At 51.8% G+C, this 27270-nt stretch overlaps 1 protein-coding gene across 1 annotated transcript; it reads right to left on the bottom strand.

The window, feature by feature from the left end:
* Positions 1 to 2401: 2401 nt before the first annotated feature.
* On the bottom strand, positions 2402 to 16995 carry KCNG4 (potassium voltage-gated channel modifier subfamily G member 4). Its single transcript, XM_047793719.1, is given in 5 exon segments — positions 2402 to 2935; positions 2937 to 3626; positions 14141 to 14897; positions 16060 to 16265; positions 16638 to 16995. Coding segments are annotated over 4 exon segments (1530 nt in total). The 5' UTR covers positions 16062 to 16265; positions 16638 to 16995; the 3' UTR covers positions 2402 to 2854.
* Between the last annotated feature and the right edge of the window lie 10275 nt (positions 16996 to 27270).

Raw genomic sequence — 27270 nt, 5'->3', positions numbered from 1 at the left:
AATCTCCAGAGGTTCATAGCCACCTCATACAAGCTGCCTGCATAGTCTGTTTTCTGACAGGCCTTCCAGGTACGAATTTCTTACGTCTTAAAAGCCATGAAAGTAGAGCCAGTGGGTCAAGACCCACTTGCATTGTGTTGAAGAATTAACTCATCCATCCTCAAGTCACTTCTCGGGCTCAGCTCTGACTAGAGTGTTGAAGTTGCCTCTGGGAAGTGAAGATGGCTTGAAGTCAAGGGCCCTTTGCTCTTCACCTTCAGCTGGAAAATTTCCGCCTTTGGCTGCAGTCATGCCCATTGGCCTCAGAGAAAAACAAGCCCTTCTGGGAATCAGAAGACTGCTTTCAGCCAATGGGGAGGAAGAGAGCACCTAGCAACTCACTGGTCATCCCTATCCCACCCAATCTGCATGAAGGAATGGTGTTCTGCCAGGCTTGACTAACACAAGGAGACCAGCCCCCGGGGCATCATGGGGAGAAAAAAATAGCCTTTAATTAAGCCCCACATGCAAGCAATCAATTCCAATTTTCCACTTCTGATTTGGTAAAGAATACCCACTGGGCATGTACTGAGACACTATAGAGCTTCATAATATTGGTGATGGGCTCACCTACTTTTCTTTTAGTCCTGGCACATTTTTGTTCAGATGCCTGGTGTGGGAAACAGAGGAAAGCATAGAGGCCTGAGTGGGAGCCAGTCACAGCATGTGCTGAGCTGGAGTGGGGTGTGACTGCACCAGGCACGCAGCACAGAGGTCTCCCATCAGAGGAGGGAGGGACGACGTGGGGTCCGATGTGGGTCCCAGGTCTTCTGTGGTCTGGGGTGAGCTCACCCTGCATGGGGGCCATGGATGGGCACTGGCTGAAAGGGGGAAGGGTGTTTATAAATCTGCACATTCTTTTCAAGGTCATTACCTGTAAGGGTTGCACCTTGGAACCATAGCTCTCCACGCACAACAGCTCTGAGGGTCTTCCTGGGACCCTATAGCCGGAAAACCCAACCCCAGGTCTAGCCCAACCCCTGAGACTGACAGGAAAAGGGGCTAAAGTCACAGGTGGCTTTTCTAGGGTGTAGGGCCTTTCCTTGTATGACGGGTCACCACGCTACTAGGCAAAGCTCCCATTTGGTGAAATGTCAGCATGGAAAGGATGGGGGGGGGTACCCTGCCAGCTCTTTGGGATCTAGAGGGATGGGGACACGTGTGCCCATCAGCTGGGAGGGCACCCAGAACAGTCAAAGGGAACGAGGGCTCCCTGTGAGGTCAGGGCCAGCCTGAAGCTAGATGCTGGTGAGGGTGCCCCCCTGGGCCAGAGCCTGTGGCTGTGCTGACCCTGGCAGTGAGGTCAGGGGAAGGCATGTGCCCGGCACATAGTAGGTCTGCACTAAATACTAGTGGAATGAATGAACAGCAAGGAAGTTGTCTCCAGTGACAAAATGCTAACACGCTGACACAACAACAACGTCAGATCCGCAGGTCCACGACCTCCCGTCTGCCATCCCTTTGATCCCAGGACTTGAGGGTGGTGCCATCGAGCCCTCTCCCAGGGGCTCTCGGCTGGAGAACAAAGGATGAGACGCCTTGGTACCCCCGTGGACAGTTAGTGTCGTGGAGGAGGTAGGCCCTTAGGGCTTGCTGACCTGCCCACGGGCTCCCTGTTCCAGACGGTCCTCCTGCAGCCCATCCTGTCATCATCACCATCCACGCCAGGAGTCCGTTCCCATCATCCCTTCCTCCAGTCTCTCCAGCATCACCTCTCCATCGACCGAGACCTCCAAACCCTCTGCACAGCATCTCATCCCAACCCACCCTTCAGGCTTCGTCGCCCAAAACATTCCTCCCTCCACGTTCCAGCCCTCCTGGGCCTCTGGGAGCCGATGGCTCGGAATTTCCTGCTCTTTCCCTTCGGCTCAGGATGTGTGGCTTTTATCTCCTAAGACTCAGTCCTGTCTCCATCTCCCACACTGGAGGCAAAGGGCCGAGCCTGTTAAGGAAGGGATGGATAAAGAAGTCCATTTAAATATCAGCCGAGGAAGCCTGTCCTCAGCATCAAGGGGTCTGGGAGCAGGGAAGGGGCAGATCCTAAGGCTGCCCTGGTTTCTATGATGCGTCCGTGGCAGCTTCGCTGACAGTGGAAAGCTGAGGTCCCTGCCATGCTGGGAGGTTCTCGGCAGCAAGGACAGTTCAATTAAGGGACAATGCAGGGCCCCGCAAGAGTTAGCCTCTATAAAGGCCAAGGACCGGATAATTGGAGAATGTGCCACCAAGAGCCCAGGTGGCCAAGGAGGGCCTGCTGGGCTGACAAGTGGCACACCAGGTCCCAGGTGCGTCAGGAGGGATGGCCGGCCACCAGACTCTACAGTGGGATTTAATGCAAAGGTCAGTTCTGCCTTTGGGGCTAGGAGCTTCCAGAGCTGTTTTAGGAAAATGCCACCCATGGTGTGAGCAGCGGGAGACCCCGGCTGGAACCCACCGAAGGACTGGAAGGGAAGATCTAATCAGAAGGGCTTGCCGTGACTGGACCCTCTAGTTCCTGGCGATGGGCTGGTCCAGGAAAAAGGCTCGGTTCTGTGGGCATCTGGAACCCAGCCTGGGATGTTGAAGACTCTTCTGGGAAGGAAATGAGATGAGAGGGAGACAGACCTAACCCAGCCAACGTGGATGTGCTCCATGAGGAGCAGGGAGAGAGGCGATGACACGTGACATGGATAAGGTCAGCCGGGACCGCGGGGGCCAGAAGGGTCAAAGAATCACCCGGCCAAGCAGCTTTGGCCTCGAGCCCCCTCGTAGCTTCGAGAGCTCACGTCAGCCGAGGGCGGCGGGTTGACGTTCTGGCATATTCAGAGGGGATTCTGAGTTAAATGTACGCGATGGGCAAGGCAGGGCGCTCCAGGATCAGGTCGCTGAGGTCGTTCAGGCGTTCGTGTTCACTGGCCGCGGGTGGCGCTTTGCAGGCGGCGGAGGCGAGCCTGCAGCTGCTCCTGCTCCTTCTTGAGCTCCAGGTAGGAGTGCGAGAAAGTGTGAAAGATGGACGTGGCCGGGAAGGCCATGATGAGGATTCCGCTCAGGATGCTGCTGAGGGCCACCATCTGGCCCGGCACGCTGCTGGGGACCATGTCTCCGTAGCCCACGGTCGTCATGGAGATGACGGCCCACCAATAGGAGGCGGGGATGCTGGTGAACTCCAGGACCCGCCCCGACTCATTCTCCGCCACGTACACCAGCGGGGAGAAGAGGGTGATGGCCACGCAGAGGAAGAGGAGGAGCAGGCCGAACTCGCGCGTGCAGCGGCGCACGGTGAGACCCAGCGTCTGCAGCCCTAGCGAGTGGCGGGCGAGGCGCATGACATAGAGGATGCGCAGGGCGCGCAGCACGCGCAGCGCCAGCCCCACCTTCTCCAGGTAGGAGCTCCCGCCCGGCCTCTCGCCATCCTCCTGCGGCTCGTCGGACACGGCGAGGGACACGTAGTAGGGGAAGATGGCCAGGATGTCGATGATGTTCAGGGGCCCTTGGAAGAACTGGCACTTGTCCCGGGCCTGGACAAAGCGCAGGCAGAACTCCAGGGAAAACCAGGCCACGCAGATGGTCTCCACGACGAAAATGTAGTAGCACTTCTGCGAGCACTCCCCCTGGAGAGGCGACAAAATGTGGGTTGAGAGGGGACGGGCAGCCCCGCTGGAAATGGAGAAATAACCACCCGGAAAAGCAATTCCACAGAGCGGTGTCCACACCGGTATCGACTCCGTTTATACAGATTCCGTACGCAGTCTCTATACCAAATATATATCCTTTCTCTATTTTATATATGAACCATATATTTGTATTAACATGCGCTATATATTATACAATATACTGATATTTTATTATGTAATATTATATGATGTACTATTAATACATGTCATTAGATATTACATATACACTAAATATGTGTATATTTAAAGTATAGTTAATTTACAATGTTGTGTTTCAAGTGTACAGCAAAGTGATTCAGTTATATATATATATATATATACACATATATATTCTTTTTTAGATTCTCTTCCATTATAGCTTATTTCAAGGCATTGAATACAGTTCCCTGTGCTATACCACAGGTCCTTGTTGTTTACCTATTTTATATATAGTAGTGTGCATATATTAATCCCCCAATATATATTCTGTGTATATTCTTTGTCTAGTAAATAGTCTGTATATTCGATACATTATGTCTATATCGATGGCGCTCTGTGCTGTAGACTCTTAGTCACCCACCCCAACCCCCTTTTTACACAGTGCTTGGCACATGGCCAGTCAGCTAGACGAGAGACCACCTCTCCAGCCTCCCTTGCGGCCAAGTGTAGCCAAACAACTAAGGCCCCCACTGACAGAAAGTAAACAGAAGCGATGCCTGCCACCTCCAGTTCTAGGACTGCAGTTGTTGGCCTGAGCTCATGCCCTCTCTTTTCCCGCTTCCTGCGAGCCACATCAACCCACATGACCCAGCTTAGAACCCGCAGCTTGGACCAATGGCCCAGGAAGGATGGAACATCTAGGTGGAAAAAATCTGAGTCTCAGAATGTGAGCTGCCCACTCACCTTGGGCCCTCGTTGTGAGAGAAATCAGCTTCCATTATGTTTAAAGCTGTTCTACTGGGGGCCCTCTTTGTTAGAGCAGCCCATTTTCTCCTTTACCGATTTAAGCACCTCTTGTGTACTGGGCATTGCCCTGGTGCTGTCACTGAAGCCCCGCAGTGATGCCATGAGCAGGCAGCTTGGCTTCATTTATGGTCCAAGTGCTGAAATAACTTGCTGGGGCTCAGTGTCATGGTTGATGGTCTCCTGGGAGACTCTATGCTATTCTGTAACATCTTTGCCCGCCATCCCTCATTCATTCATCCAGGCCAAATATGTGGTGGGTTCATCTTGTGCCAGGCCCCTTGTTAGACTCTGGAGGTAAAGCACTAGAGAAGCAGGTGTGGTTTCTGGGGGGTGAATGCTTGGGGTGTGGGCAGAGAGGGAATGCATTCCTAGCACAGCCCTGTGATGTGGATTGCAGCTATTTCTCTTGCGAGATCCCAGCCGGGGGTGGGGGTGGGGGTGGGGGAAGCTCCTGTGGGCTCTTTGCTGTGTCATTCCCACCCATGTTCCCAACAGAGACTTCCGCTAGCCCCTCTGCTACTCAAAGAGTGTCCTGGAACCAGAAGCATCCTCCTCCCCCAGCTTGTTAGAAACACAGGATCCTGGGCTCCACTTCATCCCTTTGGAGCCATAATCTGCATTTTAACAATAATATGCATGCACAATAAAGTTGGAGAAGTTCTGATCTAACGCAGTCGTTCTCAGCCTTGACTGCACACATTAGAATCCCCTGGCGGCGGGGGTGGGGGTGGGGTCCTTGAAATAGCCTGATGTCCGGTCCGGGACGCCAGAGAGTCTCATTTTGTTGATCTAGGTTTCAGCTGAGCTGTAGAACTTTCCAGAAGCCCCATCAATGATTCTAATGCAGCACCAGCGTTGAGAACCTGACTCTAAAAATTCCATCTATATCTGTATCATCTGTGTCCACATCTCTAGCTGCATCTGCCTCTCCATCAGCTCCATCTCCATCTGCATCAGTCGCCCTACCCTCTGTATCCATGACGGATGGGCGAGTGAAGGACCAAGACCAGCTGACTGAGTGAAAAGCAAGATGTTGACACCTGCAGTTTTCTTTGGATTAAAAACCCCTGAACTGGAAAAAGAAATTATTTCCAGTGCCTGGGCTCACCGGGATTCTAAATTGAAATGTTCTTTATGTCTGGCCTTTGAAAGAAGCAATGAGCTGGATGGTCCTGATCTTTTTTTGCCAGTGCAGGGACGAGCAGCTCTCTGCCCCACCTTCTCTCTGGTCTACCAAAGAGGCGGGAGCTGGGGATGGGGGTTGAGAGCGTGGAGTCAGGAGTGTCTGTGACCCAGGTTCCATTCTCCCACTTCTGCCTACTCGGGCAAATCATTTGCCCCCCTGGACTGTTGGTTCTCTGTCTCCGGAGTGTTGTGATGAATGGGAGTGAGGCAGGTAAAGGAGTCAGCAGGCTGCTACACCTGCAGGCACAGGTAACAGAGATGAGTCACCGGTCACAGACATAGCCCGCCTCGTCAGTTCAAGGCTAACTGTCCCCTTCTATCCTGGGCTTTATGGGAAGCCGAGGGAATTCTCCAGCACACGAGCCGTCTTTGCCATGACTGCCTGGGGATTCTGGAAGGCTCGGGAGTTTGGGATCCTGATTCCCAGTCCTGCTACACACTTGCTATGTGACCTTTCAGTGATCACTGCCTCTCTCTGTGTTTTAATTTCTGATGAAGAAAGTAGACCAAAATTAGCATTTCTCCAAGCCGATTCACAATCCCTGCCTCAGGATGCCCCAGAATGCTTGTTACAAATGCAGATGGGGCTCCCATCATGAAAGCAAAGCCCTGGAGTGGGGCCCAGGAACCTGCATTTTGGCAAGACCCCCCCCCTGCTGAGTCAGAGGAGCCTGGAAGTTTTTCAGACTCTGAGCCAGATTCTCTCTATAAGGCTTCTTTGTTGCTGACATTCTGGGAGTTTTTTCTTTGGTGTAAAAGCCTCTTGTGGCCTGAAAATAATCTTCCCAGACCAGTGACCCAGGAGCTCAGAAAGGCGGCTCCTGGGAGGCAGAGGGGGCTCTGTGGGTCCTCCTTCTGCCTCTGGTGCCAGCTCTTGGATATTCGAAGCATGCCCCAGTCCACCCCCACCTCCCGCCGCTGGCCACCTCCTGCACTGCAGCAGCGCTCTGCCGAGTCACCCCTGCATTGCTGCTCCACTCTGCATCCCGGAGCAGCCTCCCAGTGCTGGCCCTCAGAGCAATGCCCCACTAGCAGCCAGCATTGTGGTGACGGGACTTTATGGGGCTCGAGCTGAGGAAAGGATCCCCAAGTCAGCCAAGATGTGAATAAAACTCGAGGGAAGGAAAGGAAAAACGTCACTCTTTCTCTCAGCAAGTTTCTGGTCATATTCTAGAGGTAGGATGAACAGCTCACCCTGGTTTGCCCAGAACTTTCTGGGCTGAGCAACAGAAAGTCCCAGATCACCGGAACTCCCTCAGTCCTGGCCAAACCAGGATGGTCTGTGACACCGCCCTCCCAGGGGGCTTGTCACCTGCAGCAGCGAGGTATGATCTGATTCCCTCCTGCCATGAAGAAAAAGGTGACCAGCCCTGGGGAGGGGGAGGGGTGGGCAGCGTGACAACACGGACCATGTCACAGACAGATGTGCCGTGAATGAGCCAGATGTGCTTCCTCCAGGCGAAGTCCAAGAGCAGGCAAAACTCATCAGAGGTGGACAGCGCTGCCTCTGGATGGGGTAGGGAAGGACTACGAGGGAAGCTGAAGGAACCATTTTAGGGTGATGGGAACATTCCCTATTAAACAGGGTTCTGGGTAACATGGGCGTGCCCCCTTTGTTGATTGGACAGATAAGACTTGTGCTGTTCAGTGTGTGTAAAATGTACCCATAACACTGTAAAATGAAAATAACATGATCAATCATGGTGCTGAAGGATTGGGTGGGAGGGGATGGAGAGCGTGAAAACCAGAATGGCAGATTGCGGACGATCGTGAAAGCTGAGTCATGAGTACTTCTTGGGAGGTCACTATACAATTCCGTTTACTTTGACAATGCCTGAAATTTTCCATCATGGAAAGTTAAAAAAAAGTCAGGATTGGAAATCAAACCCAGAGGAGCTACCACCCCATACTCATTGGGATGGCTGTGATGATAAGAACGAAAAGGAGCAAGTGTAAGAGGCGGGGAATTCAGAGGTACAGGCTGGTGTTATAGGGTAAATAAGGCACAGGGATGTCACGTACAGCACAGGCGATAGAGCCAATAGTTTCTAATAACTTTCCATGGCGTAAACGCTATAAAAGAACACATCATTCTGCTATGCACCTAAAACGAACATAATAGAATAAACCAATCATACTTCAATAAAAAGAAACAAGTGTTGGTAGGGAAGTAGAGAAATCAGAACCCCCCAAATGTTGCTGGCGGGGGTGTAAAATGGTATAGCTGCTATGGAAAACAGGTGGGGGGGTCCCTCAGAAAGTTAAATACACATTCGCTCTATGACCAAGCAATTCCGCTCTGAGGTACATACCCAAAGGCGCTGAAAACACACATTCACATGCAAACTTGTATATGAATATCCACAGCAGCATGATCCATAACAGCCAAAGTGTGGACACAAGCTCAATGCCCATCCACAGATGAATGAACAAACAAAATATGGTCTAGTCCCATGATGGAATATTATGCAGCCACAAAAAGGAAGTTCTGGTTCATCCACAAACCAGATGAAGCTTGAAACCCTTTTGCTCGGTGAAAGAAGCCAACATAACATACCACATACTGTCCGCTTCTGTATCTGTAAAATGCCAAGAAAAGGCAAATTCACGAATATAGAAAGTATGTTCGTGGTCACAGGTGGCTAGTGGAATGGGGGGAGTGGGGAGTAACTGGTGTGTGTGGGATTTCTCTTTAGGGTGATGAAAATGTTCTGGAATTAGACAGTGAAGATGGTTGCACAACTGTATACTAAAAACCACTGGCTGCGCACTTTAAAAGGGTGACTCATACAGGCTATGATGAGATCTTAGTGAAAAAGAAAGCAGAGTTTGAGTCTGAGTGGTTGAGCCATTCTGGGTGAGGGGGTGACAGCAGCCCCATCCTTCCCCAAAGCTCTGGAGCAGAGCTGCTCTGAAGGGCTCTGGGGTCAGAGGGTGGCCATGGCTTTCTGAGGACAAAGCCATTGTCCCCGAGAGACCATCTGGACAGGCTGTCCGGCAGACGGCTGCAGGTGCAGCGACGGCCAGTTCTAAAGTTCCATCTGGGAGGGACTCAGGGCCAAAGTCTTGACCTTGGAGCCACCCTCGCACCCGCTGTCTCCCAGCAATGCCTGCCGGCTCCCCCTTAGGAATGCGGCCAGAATTGGCCATGTCTTACCCTCTTTAGCTCCAACCAGCAGCTCCACCCACTCCCTCCCTTTGCTTCCTCCTGGCCACAAATTCCATCATTTGTGCCTCTGTCCCTGACCTCTGGTCCTGGGCTGTTTTCTTCGAGCATCTCCCATGCCTGGCACTGCTGACCCACGCCTCTCCCCGGGAGCCCGGTCTCCCTCTGCCATGCTCCCCTCCCTCATGGCCCTTCCATGGTCCACCCCCCACCCCCAACCCCACCTTGAGCTGCTGTCCCTTCCCTCAGCTGCCCCCACTCCCCAGCCCTGGCACACCGGGGCTCTGAGGAGGGTGTGGAGCCAGGCAGGGTGGGCAGAGTGGGGGGGGGCTAGGAACTGGAGCCATGGTGTGTGCTACCCATGGGAAAGGGCGATGGAGAGGACTGCTTGTCAGCTGGGACAGAGGGAAGCTCAGCTGGAGGGAGAAAACCCCCAAGCCCCAAAAGCAAGTTAAGAAGAATTCCCTAAGTCAATTACCAAATGTCACTGAACACAGAGAAGCTACTGAGAGTGGGCAGTTCTTTACGGAGCTAATTCATGATCCAAGAAAGAGCCAGGGAGGAGGAGATGCTGATTCCAGCTCGAAGCTTTTTATCAAAGGCAGGGAGGAGTTGGGGCTGGGGAGGGGATAGGTATTGCATGCCAAAAGTTGAGGTACACCCAATGCCAGGAGGGGATTGTTCCATGGAGGGGTCCCCCGTGGTTCTCTTGGTCTTTAAAAGTCTCTGTGCCTTCCTTCCCCGTCTCAGTGAGGCACGGAGAGCACAGCACAGGTGCCCCCCCAAACCACGCCCCCCAAGCTCTGCTCCCACCCAGCGCCCTTTGCACAGCTGCAATCTGGAGTGTGTCCTTTTGCAACAGCCCCGAAAGTCCCCTGCAAACCTCTGGGGAGGAGGTGAAGCGAGAATGGGAAGGGACATGAGAGCATGTGCCCCCGCTTGTCCCCAGACGTCCCCAGCACTGAGCACGCCCTCGGGGAAGTGCATGAGTGAGTGAAGAACGATGCTAGGCACTGGAAACAAAGATGTTTGAACCTACTGGCTGCCACCTTGACTGCCGCCACGTTGGTTCCACGAAGCTGGGAGAGTGTGATGAGCAAGGCAGATGTGCAGGTGGGAGGGTGTGAACAAGCCCCAAAGGTGAGTGAAAACAGCCCCTGCTGGCTCTGTGCCAGCACATGATAAAAGGATCATCAGCCTTACGGGCTCCCTCTGAGCAGGTGCTGTCGCTATCATCTTTCATAGGTGAGGAAACAGAGGCACAGAGAAACAGAGTGACACATCCAAGGACAGAGCCAGGGCATACCAGGCTGGGATTCCAACCCAGCACGCGCAGACAGGAGATTTCAGCTCCTTCTCATGAATGATACCGTTTGCTGCCTTTGGGATATCTCGGGAGCAGAAAAGAGGAAGAAAGAGGCCAAAAGAAAAGGAGCAAGTGTCTAGCTGTAGCGGCCCGGTGTCCTTCAGCCTCCCCAGAGGGAGGGCAAGGTGCTGTGACCAGCAGAGATGCTGGGCAAGGGCTATGTGGAAAGGGCACCTGGGAAAAACGGCAGGGTTGACAACCATGGCACAGGACTTGGGCAGAGGGAAGTGGAAAACCTGGGGCATTGCAGTGTTGATCACCAGATGGACAAGTAAACACACTGTGGCATTTACAGATAGTAGAATATTACTCAGCCCTCAAAAGAATGTAGTGCTGGCAGGGTTCAATGCAGATGAACCCTGCACATGTTATATGACATGAATGAAGCCAGAAGCAAAAGGCCACGAATGGTAGGATTCCAATTAAATGAAGTGTCTGCAGTAGGGAGGTCCATGGAGACAGAAAGGAGACTGGTCATTGCCGCGGGATATTGGTGGGGGTGCAGAGCGGCTGCCTCACTGGTGCAGAGTTTTCCTTCAGAGTGCAGAAAATGTTGTGGAACTCGATAGAAGTGTGGCCCGCACAACATTATGAGTGTGCTAAATGCCACTGAATTCTTTGCTTTAAGATGGTTAATTTCATGTAATGTGAATTTCATCTCTGTTGGAGAAAAAGAAAGGGACCTGGGCAGCTCAGAATATAGGCTCCTAGAAAGTGAGAGATTTGTCTTATCTGCAGCACCCAGAAGAATGTACTTAACAGGCACACAGTACCTGTTGATGAATAGAATAAAAGGATAAATATTGTGACTTCCTGTGAACGAGTACCTCAGAAGTGGATCAGGATGACAAACCGACCTTTTTTGAACACTTCCTATGTGTCAGCATTGTTCTAATCACTTTACATTGAATTACTCTTTAATTTTTTGGTCATGCCCACAGCATGCAGAAGTTCCTATGCCAGGGGATCAAACCCCAGATGCCAGATCCCCACCCCTCTGAGCCACCAGGGAACACCACGAATTACTCTTTCAGTCCTCAAAGTAGCTGCTTGAAGAAAAGGTTAATAGCATCCCCATTTTACAGATAGGGAAACAGAGGCGCAAAGAGTGACTTTCTCAGGATCACTGAGTGTGTGGGGGTGAGGCTGAGATTCAAACCCAGAGCATCTGCACTCGGAACAGTCCCAGCAGACACAGAAGCACTTCAGAAAGTCTGGCTGCCTCAGAAACGCTAAGTGTCGTGGAGGCTAAGGGTCCAGCCTACAGGTAGAGTGACTTCAGCATTAAAAGATGGTGCCATCCTAAGGGGTTGGGTTTGAGAGCCAGGCAGGGGTGAGCTCAAATCCTGGCTCTGCCACTTACTAACTTCAAGCTTAGGAAAGTGATAAAACTTCCCTGAGCCTCAGTCTACTCATCTGTAAAATGGGGGCGGCGGGGAGCAGCGGTATCCACTTCCAAAAGCTACTGCAAGGATTAAGTCCATCCTAGCAAATGCCAACCTCCTGAAGGGGCACTTAATAAGCTTCAGTTCCCTCATCCCTTTGGGGCTGAGCTGCCCCAGGGAAGCCAGCAGAGTCTGAATGCTGCTGGAGATGCTTAGGCACTTGGCTTGATCCTGCCTGTCTTATTGCCTCCCCCCCTGCTCCATTTTAATTTGCAATCTCAGGCACAGAGCTTGCACCCCACTGCCAAGTTTACTCAAGGGATATTGCTGTAAGAAGCTAGAAAAAAAAAAAAAAAGAAAGAAAGAAAGAAAGAAAGGAAAGGAAAATACTTTGCATGTGTTCTAATTCTCCAACCCGGCGTGACCCCTCTCCCGTGTCTGATGAAGGAGTTCTGTGGGTCACATCCTCTGGGGATGACTCGGCTCCCCAGGCCTCCTGGGCACTGACTGTCCCCAGGAGCGAGCTGCCCGGCTTTGCAGCCATTGCTGAATCGCTGCTTTCAGACTGATGTCCCAGAGGCCAAATATGAAATACCAGGCACGTGTGGCCAAGAAAGAACAGCATCTTTTTATGTAAATGGAAGGGCACCGTTTGAAGGAACAAAGCTCGCCTGGTCCTCAGCCTCCAGCCTCTCTGAATTACCGTCAAAAATGGGGAAATAGACACCCTTTTTTGGGAGGGCTGCACCTCCCATCATCTCTCCGGACAGGACAATCGGGGCTGGACATCACCCCTCTTATTCTACCAATAGAAATGGCTGCCTGAGTCCCCAGTTCTCTCTCCCGCCTCTGATTTACTTTTCCGGGTTCCTGTGACACCATCCTGGGTTCATACCCTGCCTGATTTTCAAACCATTAGGCTTTGGAAAGAGCTTGTCCCTCTGCATAATCTAAACCCTGAGAAGCCCTATGAGGAAGAGGCTCGAGAAAAATCCAGGGGCCCTTCCTCAGCAAGTGGGATCAAGTCCCATCCTTGGGGAACAGAGGTCCCTTACTTTCTCCTAATCTTTTCACTGCAGTGTCCACATCTAATCTTTCTGTCCACAAGCAGGTTCTTGAGTCACATGATTTCGTGCTAAAGAATGAAAAAAATGCCTACGATTAGCGCTAAGGTCTTCTCTAGGGGGAAAAAAAAAGAGCTGTTTGAAAGGTGAAACATTTTGGTGGCTTTCCTTTAGGACAAAACGTTTCCAGGTTGGACAAGATAGGTTTTGATTCAACAAACATGTATCAAGTGCCTATTCTGAGTGAAGCACTGGCTGGTTCTCCCTCTAAGTCCTGTCTTTCTGGAAAGTTCTCTGATGGTCTCTGGGATATATGTTTAAGGGAAGAGGACTTAGGTCAATGACACCAGTTATAAACCACATATATAGCCTGCACTGCTTCATGTACGTGCGTTGTTTATTGGAATCCCCTGCTATAATGTCAACACAAGTGACATTATTAGGACGTCAGGGGACGGGAGCCATGGAGGAGTATGGGGCCACATTTTAACTCGAGAAACCATACACATCTCAATGTGAAGCTCTCCCATCATCTTCCCAACACACTGTCAGGTCCTTATCTCATTTCTCAGACCCCCCAGGTCCCAGAGGTGGGGTGGGGTCTCCCACCGCTATTTGGAAGGACAGCACAGTAGTGGGCAAGCAAAGGTTTCTGCTCAGGCCCCCTGGGGCGGGGTCACTTCCACATCAACTCAGCTCCGAGGTCCCCATCTGGGGGTGGGGGTGGGGGTGGGGGAGGGGTGCTGACTGGGGGGGCTCAGGAACCGGGGTCCAGACTCTCACCAGCATGTTTGCATGGTAACTCTGGGGGAGCTAAACGTCCTGAGACTCAATTTCTTCATCTGAGACTGGAGCTGAGATGCCCACGAGAATGCTGGCTTAAGAAGGGAGGCAACCTTGGCCTGGTCTAGCGCCCCACTCCCAGCCGCTGCTCAGGTAACACGCGGTGAATACGTCCAGGGTGTGAACCTTCATAGCCAGGTCAGCTGCTTTACGGAGGAGGAAACCAAGGCTCAGAGAGGTTGAGACATTTGCCAGGGGTCACAGAGCTGGCAGAGGCACACGTGATGTGGGCCTGCTCTGCCCATTAAGACCAGGGTGGCTTTGGCGATGGTCAGCCTTTGCTACTGGTGACTCTCCTGGACCCCTTTTATGTGCATCCTTCTCCAAAAAACACACATAAAAGTTATCTTTTACGACTGCATTGGCTGGAAATGTATACGATCCAGCAGGGATCGTACTCGTTTCCTTCCTTCTTGTTTGAAAAATACGAAAGCCTTTTCGTGGCCTCTCAGTCCCGCGGCGCCGGGCATGGCCTGCTGGAGAAAGCAAGCACTCACCTTGTCCTCCTCCGCCCTCAGGTCCGGCATGGTGCTGACACACAGGCTGACGGCCGTGGTGGCCACGAAGAGGATGGACAGACACGCAAAGACCTTCCCAGGGAGCCCCGACTGCGGGTTTTCCACCATCTCCCGCAGCTGGTGCATGAAGAGGCCCCAGCGGGACGTGCGCACGGCCGGGCGGCTGGCCTCCCTCTGCCGCTGCACCGCCTCCTCCCTGCGCAGCTCCGCCCGCTCGTCCAGCTTCCGCAGCAGGGTCCGCAGGCAGCACTTCTCCAGGTTGGCCTCTTCGATCCCCCAGTAGGTCAGCTCCTCCTGGAAGGACAGCACGCACATCTCCCGGAGGAGGACCAGCTTGCCGGCCGCCAGGAAGCTCACGATCACCCCGAAAGCGCTGGGGCTCCGATCGAAGAAGAACTCCTGGTTGTCCTCGTCGTAATCGTCGCAGAGCTGCGCGATCTCCTCGTGGCTCCGGCAGAAGCGGAGTTTGCTCAGGCGGCTCAGCGGGAACTCGTCCAGCGTGCTCCAGGGAAGGAGGTACCTCCTGCCCCCCACGTTGACCAGCATCTCCTTCTTCAGGTCCCCCGACGGGGAGGCATCCAGCGCGCCCACCTTCCGGGCCCGGCGGGGGTAGTAAATGCCCTTGATGGATGGTGGCTCCACAGGGCCGGGAAAGAGCTGACTCCAAGGGCTGCAGGACCGGAAGTGACGGTGTCCGGCGTGCAGACCCCTGTCTCTGGGTATCGCCGAAGACGTCCTGGCACCGGAAGGGACAAGGGCAAGAAAAGGGGAGGGGCATCAGTCTCGGGGCAGAGTCCTAGACAGCATCTCACGTTTGTTTTCCTGCAACTGCACCTGTATCCGTTATTCTTTCAATCTTCCCTCCAACACGGATGGGCACCTACTGGGCACCAGATGCACTTGGGATCTATCAGCGAACAGAAGGAGATGACTATGGCATCCCTTCCCAGATAGTGTCTACTCCTATCTCTGAAGCATCTCCCTGGAACAGGCATTTGGTGACTGGAACTTGGGGAGCTCGGTCCTGAGTTGGGCAAGCCAGAGCTTGGGTCACTTCCAGGCTGTGTGGTCTTGGGCATGGGCCTGAACCTCTCTGATCTCATCATTGTTGGGCCAGTGACCAGACTCACACCAACCTTGCAAAGGACAGTTGTTGGAAATAGAGCTTAAGGGTGCAAAAATCAAGTTCACAGCCAGGGTCTGATCCCTTACAGACTGCCACCACAGGTGGGTTTCTCGGCCTCTCTGAGGCCTTCGCGTCATCTGCACAGCTGGGGTAGTTGGGGTGCCCACCTTATGGGCACCGTGAGGGTTACATGCAATAACATACATGCAGTGTACATTAAGAATGCTTCGAGACAGTTCTGACCTGCCAGGCACCCATCCCCATGCCTCCTAAGGTAACTCATCTCAACGACCCCATAGGATACATTAGTATCTCCATTTTGCAGGTGAGGAAATTGAGGCCCAGAAAGGTGAGGCGATGAGGATTGGGAATCTGCTTGGCACAGCATCTCACGCTCAAGGAGTCGCTTTACAATGGTCACCTCATCCCTCTCATTTGCTTTCCTATTTAGAGGACACTGCCATCAATGACGGCACACCATTGTGGGGTGTTTGCCTCAGCCACTTTGCTGTGTGACCTTGAGCCAGTCACTCCCCCTCTCTGGACCTTGATCTTATTTTCTGTGGAATGAAGAGGCCACAAATGATCTCTCCTTTTCAGACCTATTTGGGACGCTTGACTTAGAGGAAGGGTTTTAGATTTAGCCCATGCATTAAACAATACAAAACAAAACAAAACATTGCCACAATCTTCCTCACTCTCAGCCTCCTGCAACCATTTCCTGTGCTCTTCATTCTAGCCAGAGCTGTTTCTAATGCATCCATAACCTTACATTCCAAGATGCACTCCAATCAAGGGAAAAACTCAGCAGCTGAATGGAAATAAAAGTTCCTCTCAATTTCAGAGCCAGTCGGATTCCAGCAGCCGGTGGAGAGTTGAATCACAGCCTATGCATTTTACACTTGCTCACCACACGATATTCTGCTATTCTGCGTGATTGCTTCGTTTACAACGTATGGCCAGAGAACAAGGAGCAGCCTGCAGAGAGAAGAGTATTTTGAAATCAGGGGAGCCCTTCCCAAGCATTCTTGTTTTCCGAGTGAAAAAACCCCAGAGCTGGAGAGCTGAAGGGACTTGGCCAAGGTCACACAGAGAGTCCCAGTGCAACGCAGGGAGCCCTTTCTAGAACCCCCCCCCCCCCCCGCCAATGCCCTTTCTGCATTCACTGCACAAAGCCAACTTTGTAACGCACTGCCCCCCAGAAGTAGCCGGCATGCAAACCTCTTCCCAGAGCCTGGGCAATAGAATCACTCAAAACAGCACTTTGGCAAAGGGTGTTTGAGCGCATCCGGCAACCCCCCACCCCTGCAGCAAACACTAACTTCTTCCTCCGAAGTTTAACTCACCCACCCTTCTCAGGGAGCCCGTTTCCAGCTGTTTCCCTGCCGGGCAAGGGGAGCGCATGTCTTGATGCCCTGGGAAGAGACGGGTTTGTGGTGGAGATGAAGGAGAAGCGAAGAACCATCCCAAACACAGCAGTTGCTGGCAGAGTTAGTTTTCAACCTTTCTTCGCCTGCTTTCTTCGGAAACCTGAAGTCCATTCATTCTGTATCTCTCTCTCCAGCAGCTGCAGAAAAGCCCAGGGAGAGTGGGGTCGCTTCTATGAAAGGACCCAGAAGCCCTTTTTCCTGTGTGAGGTGAAGGTTTGAGGGGTTCATGCTGGGAGGGAGCCGGGCCAGCTGTCCTGCTTCAGCGGCGGGCTATGCACTGAGTCCCACGGGGACAGCCAGTGTGGTCCTGCAAGAGAAGCGGTGGAGGGGGGGAATGGGAAGGGCTTAGAAATAATCTCTCCATCAGCCAGGCAGCAGGCAGGAGCAGCAGCCGCCTCTGCCAACCGCTTGGAAGGCAAGGAGAGCTGTTCTCCCTCCCCTCCAAGGACGAGCATCCCTTGGAAGGCGTGGAGGGCAACTTGGGGCTGGGGCTTCTGCAGCTTCCTGCCTCTGGCATCCTGGAGGTTCCTCGGGAAGCGCTGGTGACCGGGAGGGGCTCTGATAGAGGCTACAGGAGGAACTTTTTCTGCTTTGAGCCAGCTGAGGCCTGGGATAGGTTCAGAAAAACGCCAGCATCCAAGCACTAGGTGGGAGATCTGGAGGCTGCGGGAGGGACCAGGCAGGGGCACGAGCTTGAAGTCAGCCCCGCCTGGATCTCTAGCTCTGATGTGAGTGGCTGGGTGACCTTGGGCAGGTGGCTTCATGCTTCCAAACCTCGGTTTCCTTGTTTTGTAAAAAATATGAGGAGGGGATTTCAGGGACACTCACCCCAGAAGGCGCAGGGCAGGGTTTTCCTGTGGCTTGGGCTGCATGGTCAGGGTGAAGAGGCAGAGGCCCAGTTCTAGGGCCTGGGTTCTGGCTTCAGTTCTGCACTGCCTTGCTGTGTGTCCTTGATCAGTCATCTCACCTCTCTGGGCCTCAGTTTTCTCACTGGTCAAATGAGGACAGTGGAAGCAGTGACGTCTAAAATAGCAAAACCATTTTCTCATGTAGGCGCTCAATGTATATTGGCTCTTCTTAATTTTCTTAAGAGGTTCTGAGGCCCTGCTTCTTGGCCTCCAAAGGAGAGTTATTATTATCAGCTCCATTTTGCCATTGAGACCTGGAGTCTAGGGAAGAGGCTTGCGCAAGGTCACCTTGCTCAAGGAATGTGCACTTAACAGAGACTTTGAGTTCTGATGTGAGCATCTGGGAGGGAGGACGTCTAAGCTTGAGCCTTCCAAAGCTACCTTGAGTGGGCGGAGGAGCTGGGGGCCTCCTCGGTCTCTCTGTGGCCTGCGCAGGCAGAAGCACAGGAGCCAGTGGAATGGAGGGTAGCAGTTTTCAAATGGTATTGCCTGAAACCCGAGGCTTCTGCAGAAATGATCAAGGGGGCTGGAAGAGGGGTGACAAAGAGAAGAGTAGGGGATGAGGTTCTGCCTGACCATGGCAGAATCAATCTGATCTGCTTCCCACAGTGAGTCTGTAAGTGTAACCCAAATACATGCTGTGGCCCCAATGGTCCAGTCCCCATGCTCAGCCCACTCCAAGAGACCCCCTGGGCACCTGTTGGTGATGGAGATGCTCTGCCTGCTTCCCCTGACTCCACAGCTCTCTCAGACCCCAGGACGGCTCCATGACCTCTCAGAGACCAGACTCCAAAATCATCTTTCCAACTCACAAGGGTTTTTTTCCCCCTCCTCTCTGTCCATCTCCCCACCTCCCCCAGCTCTTTATTATCCATTTCAATTTAACATCTCTGGCCAGATCTCCCCCAACCTGCCCCCCACCCCACTTCTCAGTTCTCTTTGGATCTGGCGTGCCTGGGTGACCAGAATTTACCGCTTCCCTGCTGGCTGACCTTCGGCAAGTTTTTTTTTAACCTCTCTGTGCCTCAGTTCCCTCATCTGTAGAATAAAGATGACAGTGATTACCTATCGATCCGTTGTGAGCATTGAACAAGTCCATTTACATTTATGAGGCCGAGCAAGAAGAAGAGTGTCTAGGGCAAAGCAAGTCCCATTTAAGTGCTCGTTGTTGTTACAATTATGATCTTAAGTCCTGAGTCATACCTGAAAGATTTCATTGGGAGAAAGGAGGCTGCTATTTAAGACATTTTTTAAAAGGTGGGAGGTATGGATCCTGTTTGAACCTCTCATACTCATGGAAGAATTGAGCCTGAGGGAAAGAGAAAATGTGGGAAAGAGTCTGAGGTCGCAGGGCCAGCTGATAGCAGGCGGGCTCGGTGAGTCCCAGTCCAGTGCTCTTTCCACTGCCCCCATCCCTCCTGTCATCACTGTCACTGTGCCCAGGCTATAGGACCTTTGACTTCAGCCTAGTGTCCAAGTCTGGGGCATTCACTGAGTCCTTCCACAGAGCTTGGAAAAGTTCTGATCCCCCTTTTAGCTTAATATCACTGCCTTCCTGCCCACAACAATCCCACCCCACCCCATTGTGTGCGCTTGAGCTCAGCTAACCACAGAAAGTAGCCTGGCCCCATCCCTTTTCAGCCTCCAGAGTCTGGGATACAGGATGTCCTAAGCCATCTTTGCTCTCCTCTGAAAGACTGCCACCTGCCGTGTTTTTCTGATAAAGGGAATGGCCTGTGACCATCTATGAGTCTCCTTGAGCTGCTGTAACAAAACACACGCACAAAGTGGCTTAGAAGAATGCAAATGTATTATCTTGCAGTTCTGGAGGTCAGAGGACCCCATGGGTCTGAGGGGGTAAAATCACTGCCATGTCAGGGCTGCATTCCTGCTGGAGGCTCTAGGGGAGAATCTGTCTCCAGTGCCCAAGGGCTGCCAATATGCCTTGGCTGGTGGCCGCATCTCTGACCTCTGCTTCTGTCCTCACTGATCCTGCCCTGACTCTCCCGCCTCCCTCTTATAAGGACCCTTGTGATTACACTGAGCCCACTGCATAATCCAGGATAATCTTCAAATTTTAAGATTCTTAACTTAATCACATCTGCAAAGTTCCTCTTGCCACGCCAGTAACAAAAGCCCCTGGGGATTAAGATGTAGACATCTTTAAACTCAATGAGACCCATTTTGGACTTTTGACCTCCAGAGCTGTAAAATCATAAATGTGTGCCTTTAAAGCCGCTAATTTTGTGGCCTTTATTGCAATAACAACATCGAACTAATACAAACTCTGAGGGGGGGAGGGGCGGGCAGGTCACAACCAGCCATCAGAGACACTTGCAATTTACTGAGAAGGTCCTGCCTTGTCTATACAGCTATTGCCTGCCAGCACCTGCTTCCGGAAGTTAAAATCCATCCATCCACGCAACCAGTGCTTACTGAGATCTACTCTGCCGTGGCTGTCGCTCACTGGCTGTGTGACTTTGGGCACGTCACCTTCCCTCTCTGTGCCTCAGGGACCATGGGGGTAATGATAGTCCTTCCCTCACAGGGTTATTGCAAGGTGTGAATGCGTAAATGCATGGGAAGCACTGACTTCAGTGCCTGGCACACAGTAAATGCTCTATAAGAAATAATTATCTTCATCATCATTGTTATTTATTATTACAGGAGCTCAAGTCTCCTGATAACAGAGCATGAGAAGAGCTGGCATAGACAGGTCCCTGGGTGCCAGGAGTGAGCAGAGGAGGCAAAAAAATGGTGACAGGCTGTTCAATGATAACAACGGGCTTTCTGGGGGGAAATGTTTGGTTTGTAGTGTTTGCCAATTAATGTAGTATAAATACTCTTACCAAAAGCTTTCATGCTAACAGCATAACACCTCAGCTCTTGCAAGCCTATGCCCCTCAGCTCCATGCATCACACAGCACACACAACTCTCCAGGAGGCCAGGGTACCACTCCCGAGGCAGGACCCTAGTTAAGCCTTGATGGGCAGGCAGTGAGTACGTTGTGCAAGAGAGCAGAGGAGCAGGTGGGAATCAAAAACGATGGGGTTCTCTACCTTGCTGAGGACTGCAGACTTCGCTGGCCTGGGGAGCCATTGCGAATGAAATCTCCACCCTGGAACATTCTAGCATCCCCCTGGGGAGCTTATATAAAACTCCAAGGACTGGGCGACATCCAGATCAATGAACGACATCCAGATCAATGAAATCAGAACTGTGGGGTTTGTATGTTTATCAGAGTCCACGGTAACTCACTCAGGTGTTGCCAGAGGCAGTCTTAATTGTTACGACAATTTTAAAGGGCAATTTGGCACTATTGACCAAAACAAGAAATGGAGATGCCCTCTGACTTGTAACCACAGGTCTAAGAATTTATTATGCAGATATGCTTGTCCATGGGGGCAGAGACAGTTGTATAAAGAAAGTACTCATTACAGCATAGTTTGTGATAGCGGTGGATTGGAAATGACCGCAACATCCCTCATTAGGGGGTTGGTTACATAATTGACGGGCATAAAGACAAGAGAAAATTCTGCAGCTGCTAAAACGCAACAGGAGAATCTATCTGTACTGACATGGAAGGGCCAGCAGAGTGCATAAAGTTCACAGTGCAGAACAGATTACCCTGAAAGCACTAGCTTGTGTGAAAATAGACAGGAGGTGTATATGTGTGGGCATAGAATAGGTATTGATGAAAATGGGTAAAATCTAGAAAATTGGGGTTGCCTCTGGGGAGGGAACCCCAGGAGTTCGGGGAAGGGGTGAGAGGGAGAGAGAAATTTCCTTTTCTCTAAGTCATTTGTATGGCTTTATTTTTATTTTTATTTATTTATTTGGCCATGTCTGTGACATGTGAATGCTCCCAGGCCAGGGATGGAACTAGAGCCACTGCAGTGACAACACTGGATCCTGAACCCACTGCACCACTAGAGAACTCTATTGTGTGATTTTTAAAAATCATGGATGGGCGTTGATTCAAAAACTTCTTCAAGTTAACTTAAAAGGCATCTTGGGAGTTCCCGTTGTGGCGCAGTGGTTAACGAACCCGACTAGGAAACCATGAGGTTGCGGGTTCGGTCCCTGCCCTTGCTCAGCGGGTTAAGGATCCGGCGTTGGCGTGAGCTGTGGTGTAGGTTGCAGACGTGGCTCGGATCCCGAGTTGCTGTGGCTCTGGCGTAGGCCGGTGGCTCCAGCTCCGATTGGACCCCTAGCCTGGGAACCTCCATATGCCGCGGGAGTGGCCCAAGAAATAGCAACAACAACAACAAAAAAGACAAAAGACAAAAAAAAAAAGGCATCTTGGTGCCAGTGCAGAGGAGGCACCATTAGGGAAGAAGACCATTGATCAGCCCCCCACTGGAGTGACCTGATCAAAGTCTTTGGGCCACTGGGGTTGTTCAGCATGACCTCATTGGGGAAAATTAGGCAACCCAGTAATCTTCATTACGACTCCAAGTAAAAGCACACTCGGATCATTTCCCACTGAGAGTCCCAAAGTCAAGGTGCCTCCAGGAGCCAGGAGGATGACACCAGGCAGGCTGGGCAGGGCTGTGGGGGACCCCAAGCGCCGCTCACACAGATGGAATGTGGGTGATGAAAGGAGAGCCGTAACCCTGATTTTTATGCTAACTCTCTCAAATGCTCAATGTTGCCAAGTAATGAGAAATTTATAAAGCACCATAGGGCTGAACATGTGCACATCTGCTGACCCGGCAATTCCACTCCTCGGTGTATACCCACGAGAAACACGCACACAGGCTCACCAGAAGGCATGGGTCAGAAGGCTTGTCACAGGACTGTCATAACAGCAGCAAATTGGAATGCGCACGATCCCGGAGAGTGGATAAATAAACCGTGTGTGTTCCCACTGTGGAACAGCATATAGCAACAACAATGAACACACCACCACCATCAGAATTCCATAGTCGTTATGCTGAGCGAATGGAGCCAGACAAAAAAGCGCAGATAGAACCTCCAAAACCAGGCAAAACGAATCAAGCTATGGTGATAAACGTGTGGAAAACAATTGCCTTTGGGGCACATAGAAAGTTTGAGGGGCTGATTACATAGTGTTTTGAGTCCATGCAAGTGATGTGTGTGCTTTAGTATGTGTGTTGTGTTTAATTTTTAAAGTGGGTTTGATGTTTAAACACGTATCCCTGCCATGGAGGGCCAAATAAGACACATCAGTGGGCTGGATGCAGCCTTGGGCTCTCAGTTAGGACTAGACCGTCACAGTAAATGGCTTTGAAGTGGCCAGGCTTTCCAAGCTGCCCCAGCCCCCAAACTTCTGGTTTATTGTTGGTCCCAGCTGAATCTAGCTAGCAGTGACACCCGGCTCTGTGGACCATATACCCACCTTCCCTCCCTCCCACCCTCCTGGAATTCTGGGGTCCTAGAGAAAACTCAGCAGTGAAGGTGAGCCCTCCCTACTCCCTCCCGTCCCCCCTCATCCCCTTCCCTCCCCCCCACCTCTCCCTCCTCCCCACCTCCCCGCTCCCTCCCACCTCCCTTTTCTGGAAGGAAGGAGAGAGATGGTTGGACCAATGACAGCTGCTTCAGCTTTCTGTTTAAAAAGGTTGCTCCAGATGTAATTATCCCCAGTGAAAGATGCAAGCTCTCCCTGAAAGCAAGTCTGTCCTCAGGCAGTTTGCAGAAGTTGTGGATTGTCAGGGACAGGCTTTCCCACAAAGGCACACACCACTGCTTCTGAATGCCAGGCAGCTGGGTCCTTCCGTGGGAGGAGGGATCAATCACCCTCTAAGGAGACCAGACATTTATATTCTGGTCGGGGGGATTACAAGAGCTGAACACGTGCTGGGCTCTCCCCTCCCCACACCCTCCAGGTGCTTGTAGCTTCTTATGATGGCATTTTTCAAACACGGGGAAAAATTGCCAGACTAGTGCAATAAACTCCCTATTCCCTGCCTGGGCTCATAACTACTAGCATTTCATAACTACTAGCATTTTGTCGTATTGACCTTATATGTAAACAAGTATTTTTTTTCTGAAACATTTCCAAGTAAACTATGGACCCTGTGACAATTCGCCCTGAATTCATCAGCATAGACATCCAGAAAAATAAAGATTAATTCTATGTAACCAAAAAACCATTATCACACCAAACACGATGAACAATAATCAACAATAATTCCCTAACATCATCTAATACACAGTTCATCATCAAGTTCTGTGTCTCCAAAATATCTTTTACAGTTGTTTTTTTGGACCAACATCCAATTAAGGATCACATATGACATTGGCGGATTATGTCTCTTTTAATTTCCAGTAGGGTTTCATCGCCTCCCGCACCTCCCCTCCTCCACCTCCCATGACGCTAACTCTTTAAGAGATCGGGCCAGTTGGCTTTGAGACTATTCCTCCCTCTGAGTTTATCCCGTGGTTCCCAAGGGTTCCTCTCTCCCATCTATTTCTGGAAATTAAGTGTACAGGGTTGATTAGACTTGATTGATTAGAAGCCTTCATAGGTGGGGACCCAGGATGCTTGGCTGCCCCCCCAGCCCCAGGGATGATGCCGAGACGTGTGGCTGGGTCAAGGTGGGTACAGCACATGTGTCCCTTGTGAGGACATGCTTTCCTCTGGCAACTAGCAAGTGTCCTGGGGTGGCGGAGATATTGGGACCTAAACCCTTTCTGCTCTTTGGTCCTTCGGTGGAAAAGATGTGGGAACTCAGTGTGGGGGGGGGCGGCGGGGGGGAGATGGTGCCAGATGATGAGGATCCCGGCTGCTCCTTCCCACCCTGAAGGCTCCAAGTGCTTCCAGGCAATTTCCAGGCTCAGGAGGTAGCACACCTAGTCCTTTGTCCTTTGGAGCTCAGAGAGGACCAGGCTGGTCAGAAGAGTGACAAGCACGCCATCACTACTCTTTTCTGTGTGTCACGCATTGAACAAAAAATACACGTTTTAACCCTTCCAAGAGCCCAATAATCGGTGGTAGATGCAGTTATTCTCCCAGTTTAGAGATGGAGCCCCTGAGCCTTGGAGAAGTTGAGGAACTTGTCCACAGGCATCCAGTGTTCAAAACCAGACTGTCTGCGACTTACGTGCTCTGCTGCACCGCACGACTTCAAATTCCACCACGACCAAATGTCTGGGGCCACGTCCCTGCCTCTGGAGGTAACAGAGGCCAGGAGAAGGAATCACAGTTAAGAAATGTGAGACCAGCGTTCCCGCTGTGGCACAGTGGGTTAAGCACCTGACTGCAGTGGCTCCAGCTGCTGTGGAGGCCCAGGTTCCAGCCCTCGCATGGCGCAGTGGGTTAAAGGATCCATCTTTGCAGGTGCAGGGCGCAGGTGTGGCTCGGACTCCATCCTCGCCCCAGAAACTTCCGTGTGCGGTGGGTGCAGCCATAAAAAGTTAAAATTAAAAAATAAAGAAGAAATGTACACTGAGTCCAGGTGCAGATGAAGCTGTGACAGGTAACCTTAGGGTGACGAAGATCCTGAATTTTCCTTTCCATTTCATCTGTTTAGAACCTTCATGTATCATTTCGGAATCTACATGTGAGCATAATGACTTCACACAATGGATATTGGTAACTATCATAAAGTTATGATTTTACTCATTTTGTTTTAATGGTCAGGACAGTTAGTTGGCTCGTTTATCGGGCCTATTACAAAGGCGTCTGTGCAGATCGAGCTGCAGGCTCTTGGCTCCCACTGGAATTCTAGCCCCTGCAGGGTTTTGCCGCAGACCTCAAGGATGCAGCCTGAGGGGTGATCAGGGTGCATTAACACCCAGCCCTGGACTTTTTGGCTGCCCAGACTCACAAGTGATTCTAACAAAGACAAATATAGAGAAACGTTAATGAGCTAAACCAGTGATTTGGGGAGTATAACTGAGCAAGACCCTAGGGGACCTTCACAGAACAGACCCCCAGCCTCCACCTGGCTTTTGTCTATAGGAAAACTTTAGTCAAGGAGTTCCCATCGTGGCTCAGCAGAAACGAATCCAACTAGGAACCATGAGATTGTGGGTTCGATCCCTGGCCTTGCTCAGTGGGTTAAGGATCCGGTGTTGCCGTGAGCTGTCGTGTAGATCGCAGACACGGCTCAGATCCCGTGTTGCTGTGGCTGTTGTGTAGGCTGCAGCTCCAATTCGACCCCTAGCCTGGGAACCTCCATGTGCCATGGGTGTGGCCCTAAAAAAAGCAAGCAAACAAACAAACAAAAACTTTAGTGAAAAAATAAACCTAATTGGACATGTGAGAAAATGCAGAAAGGAAGGAAAACAATAGAGCAAGACAAAATAATACTTTAGCCGTTCAACAAAGTCGAGGACTTTTAGCTCCTCAAAGACTATAGGTGATGTTCGGAGCCTTGTCTTTTGAGTTGTTTTGCAGACGCTGAAACCCCACCAGGTGGAAGAAGTTAACTGCGGGCTGCCCACAGAGACCCCTGACTGGTTGGAACCAGAAGGTTGATGATGCTGACTCCCACTGACCTCACCACCAGCCAATCAGAAGAGTGTCCACAGCTGATCACGCCCTGCTCCTTGAAAACTCTAAGACTCCGCACTGCTCCGTCCAGGGCAAGACATAGTCTTGGGGGTACTAGCCTGCTGTGGCGCCCTTTGCCTGGCAAATCCATAACGCTCTTCTTATTTCCCCAGAACTCTGTCTCCGTGATTCAATTCCTTGCCGGTGCACAGAGGCCGAGTTTCGGCAGCAAGACAACAGAGTAATTTGAGATAGATTCTAATTGGGAGAATCCCAGGAAGATTTTTGCAGGAAGGGCCTTTCGAGCTGGGCATGGAAGTAGGAGTAGGAGTTTGAGCAGCTGACATTGACAAAGGCCTTTGAGGCTGAGAACACAGGAGTGAGGACTGAACCGGGCAGTGTCAGGCCTGTCTGGGGAGTGGAGTGTGTCGCCTGCCCGGAAGGAGAGCCAGAGGTTAGGTTAAAAAGGGGAGCGGGCCTCAGAGAGAACATGGTTTTGAGTGCTGGGTGGGGCGCTTGGATCTTACTCCAAAGGCATCGCAGTCACGGAAAAACTCGGGAAGAATATAACCAGACCCGACGTACTTAAAGGTATGTCTAGCGGAAGACGCGAAGACCAGAAAAGGATGAAGACAAGGCAGGGACCCCAGTAAGGAGACCATGAAAAGAGCACGTGGGGCCAAAGGGAGGGACGGGAATGGAGAAGGGGGTGGGCGGGATGCAGGAGAGCTTTGGCAGGGCGCATGCGCCCTGGATGGCTGGCAGGTGGGTTGCAGGAAATGAAGGAGTGGGAGGAGGCTAGCCATGGTGACCCCAAGATTTCCAGTCGGTGTGGCAGAGGAGATGGGGGTGGGGGGCAGTAACCCACATAGGAAGCAGTGGAGGAGGCCGGGTTCGGAAGGGAGAAGCCTTGACTTTGTCAGGTTAAGGGCATCAGCTGCAAGTGCTTGGGAATTTGAGTCCAGAGAAGCGCCGGGGGCTGAAAGCCCTTCTCAGACCCCGTCCAGGGAGCGGAAGTCACCCCAGGCAGGTGCGGCGGAGGGGGGAGGGGAGGCAAGCGAGGGGTGCCCCAGAAGGCAAGGTTATCGGGGAGGGGAAGACAGAGGGGGTCCTGGGACGCCTGGAGGATGCTTGAGAAAAAGGATTTCCCCCAAGGCCAAGGCCCAGCTGAGAGGCAGGAAGC

This window comes from Phacochoerus africanus, chromosome 8 (assembly GCF_016906955.1).
Source record: "Phacochoerus africanus isolate WHEZ1 chromosome 8, ROS_Pafr_v1, whole genome shotgun sequence".
Taxonomy (NCBI): domain Eukaryota; kingdom Metazoa; phylum Chordata; class Mammalia; order Artiodactyla; family Suidae; genus Phacochoerus; species Phacochoerus africanus.
This window is presented reverse-complemented; position numbering and strand designations above follow the sequence as displayed.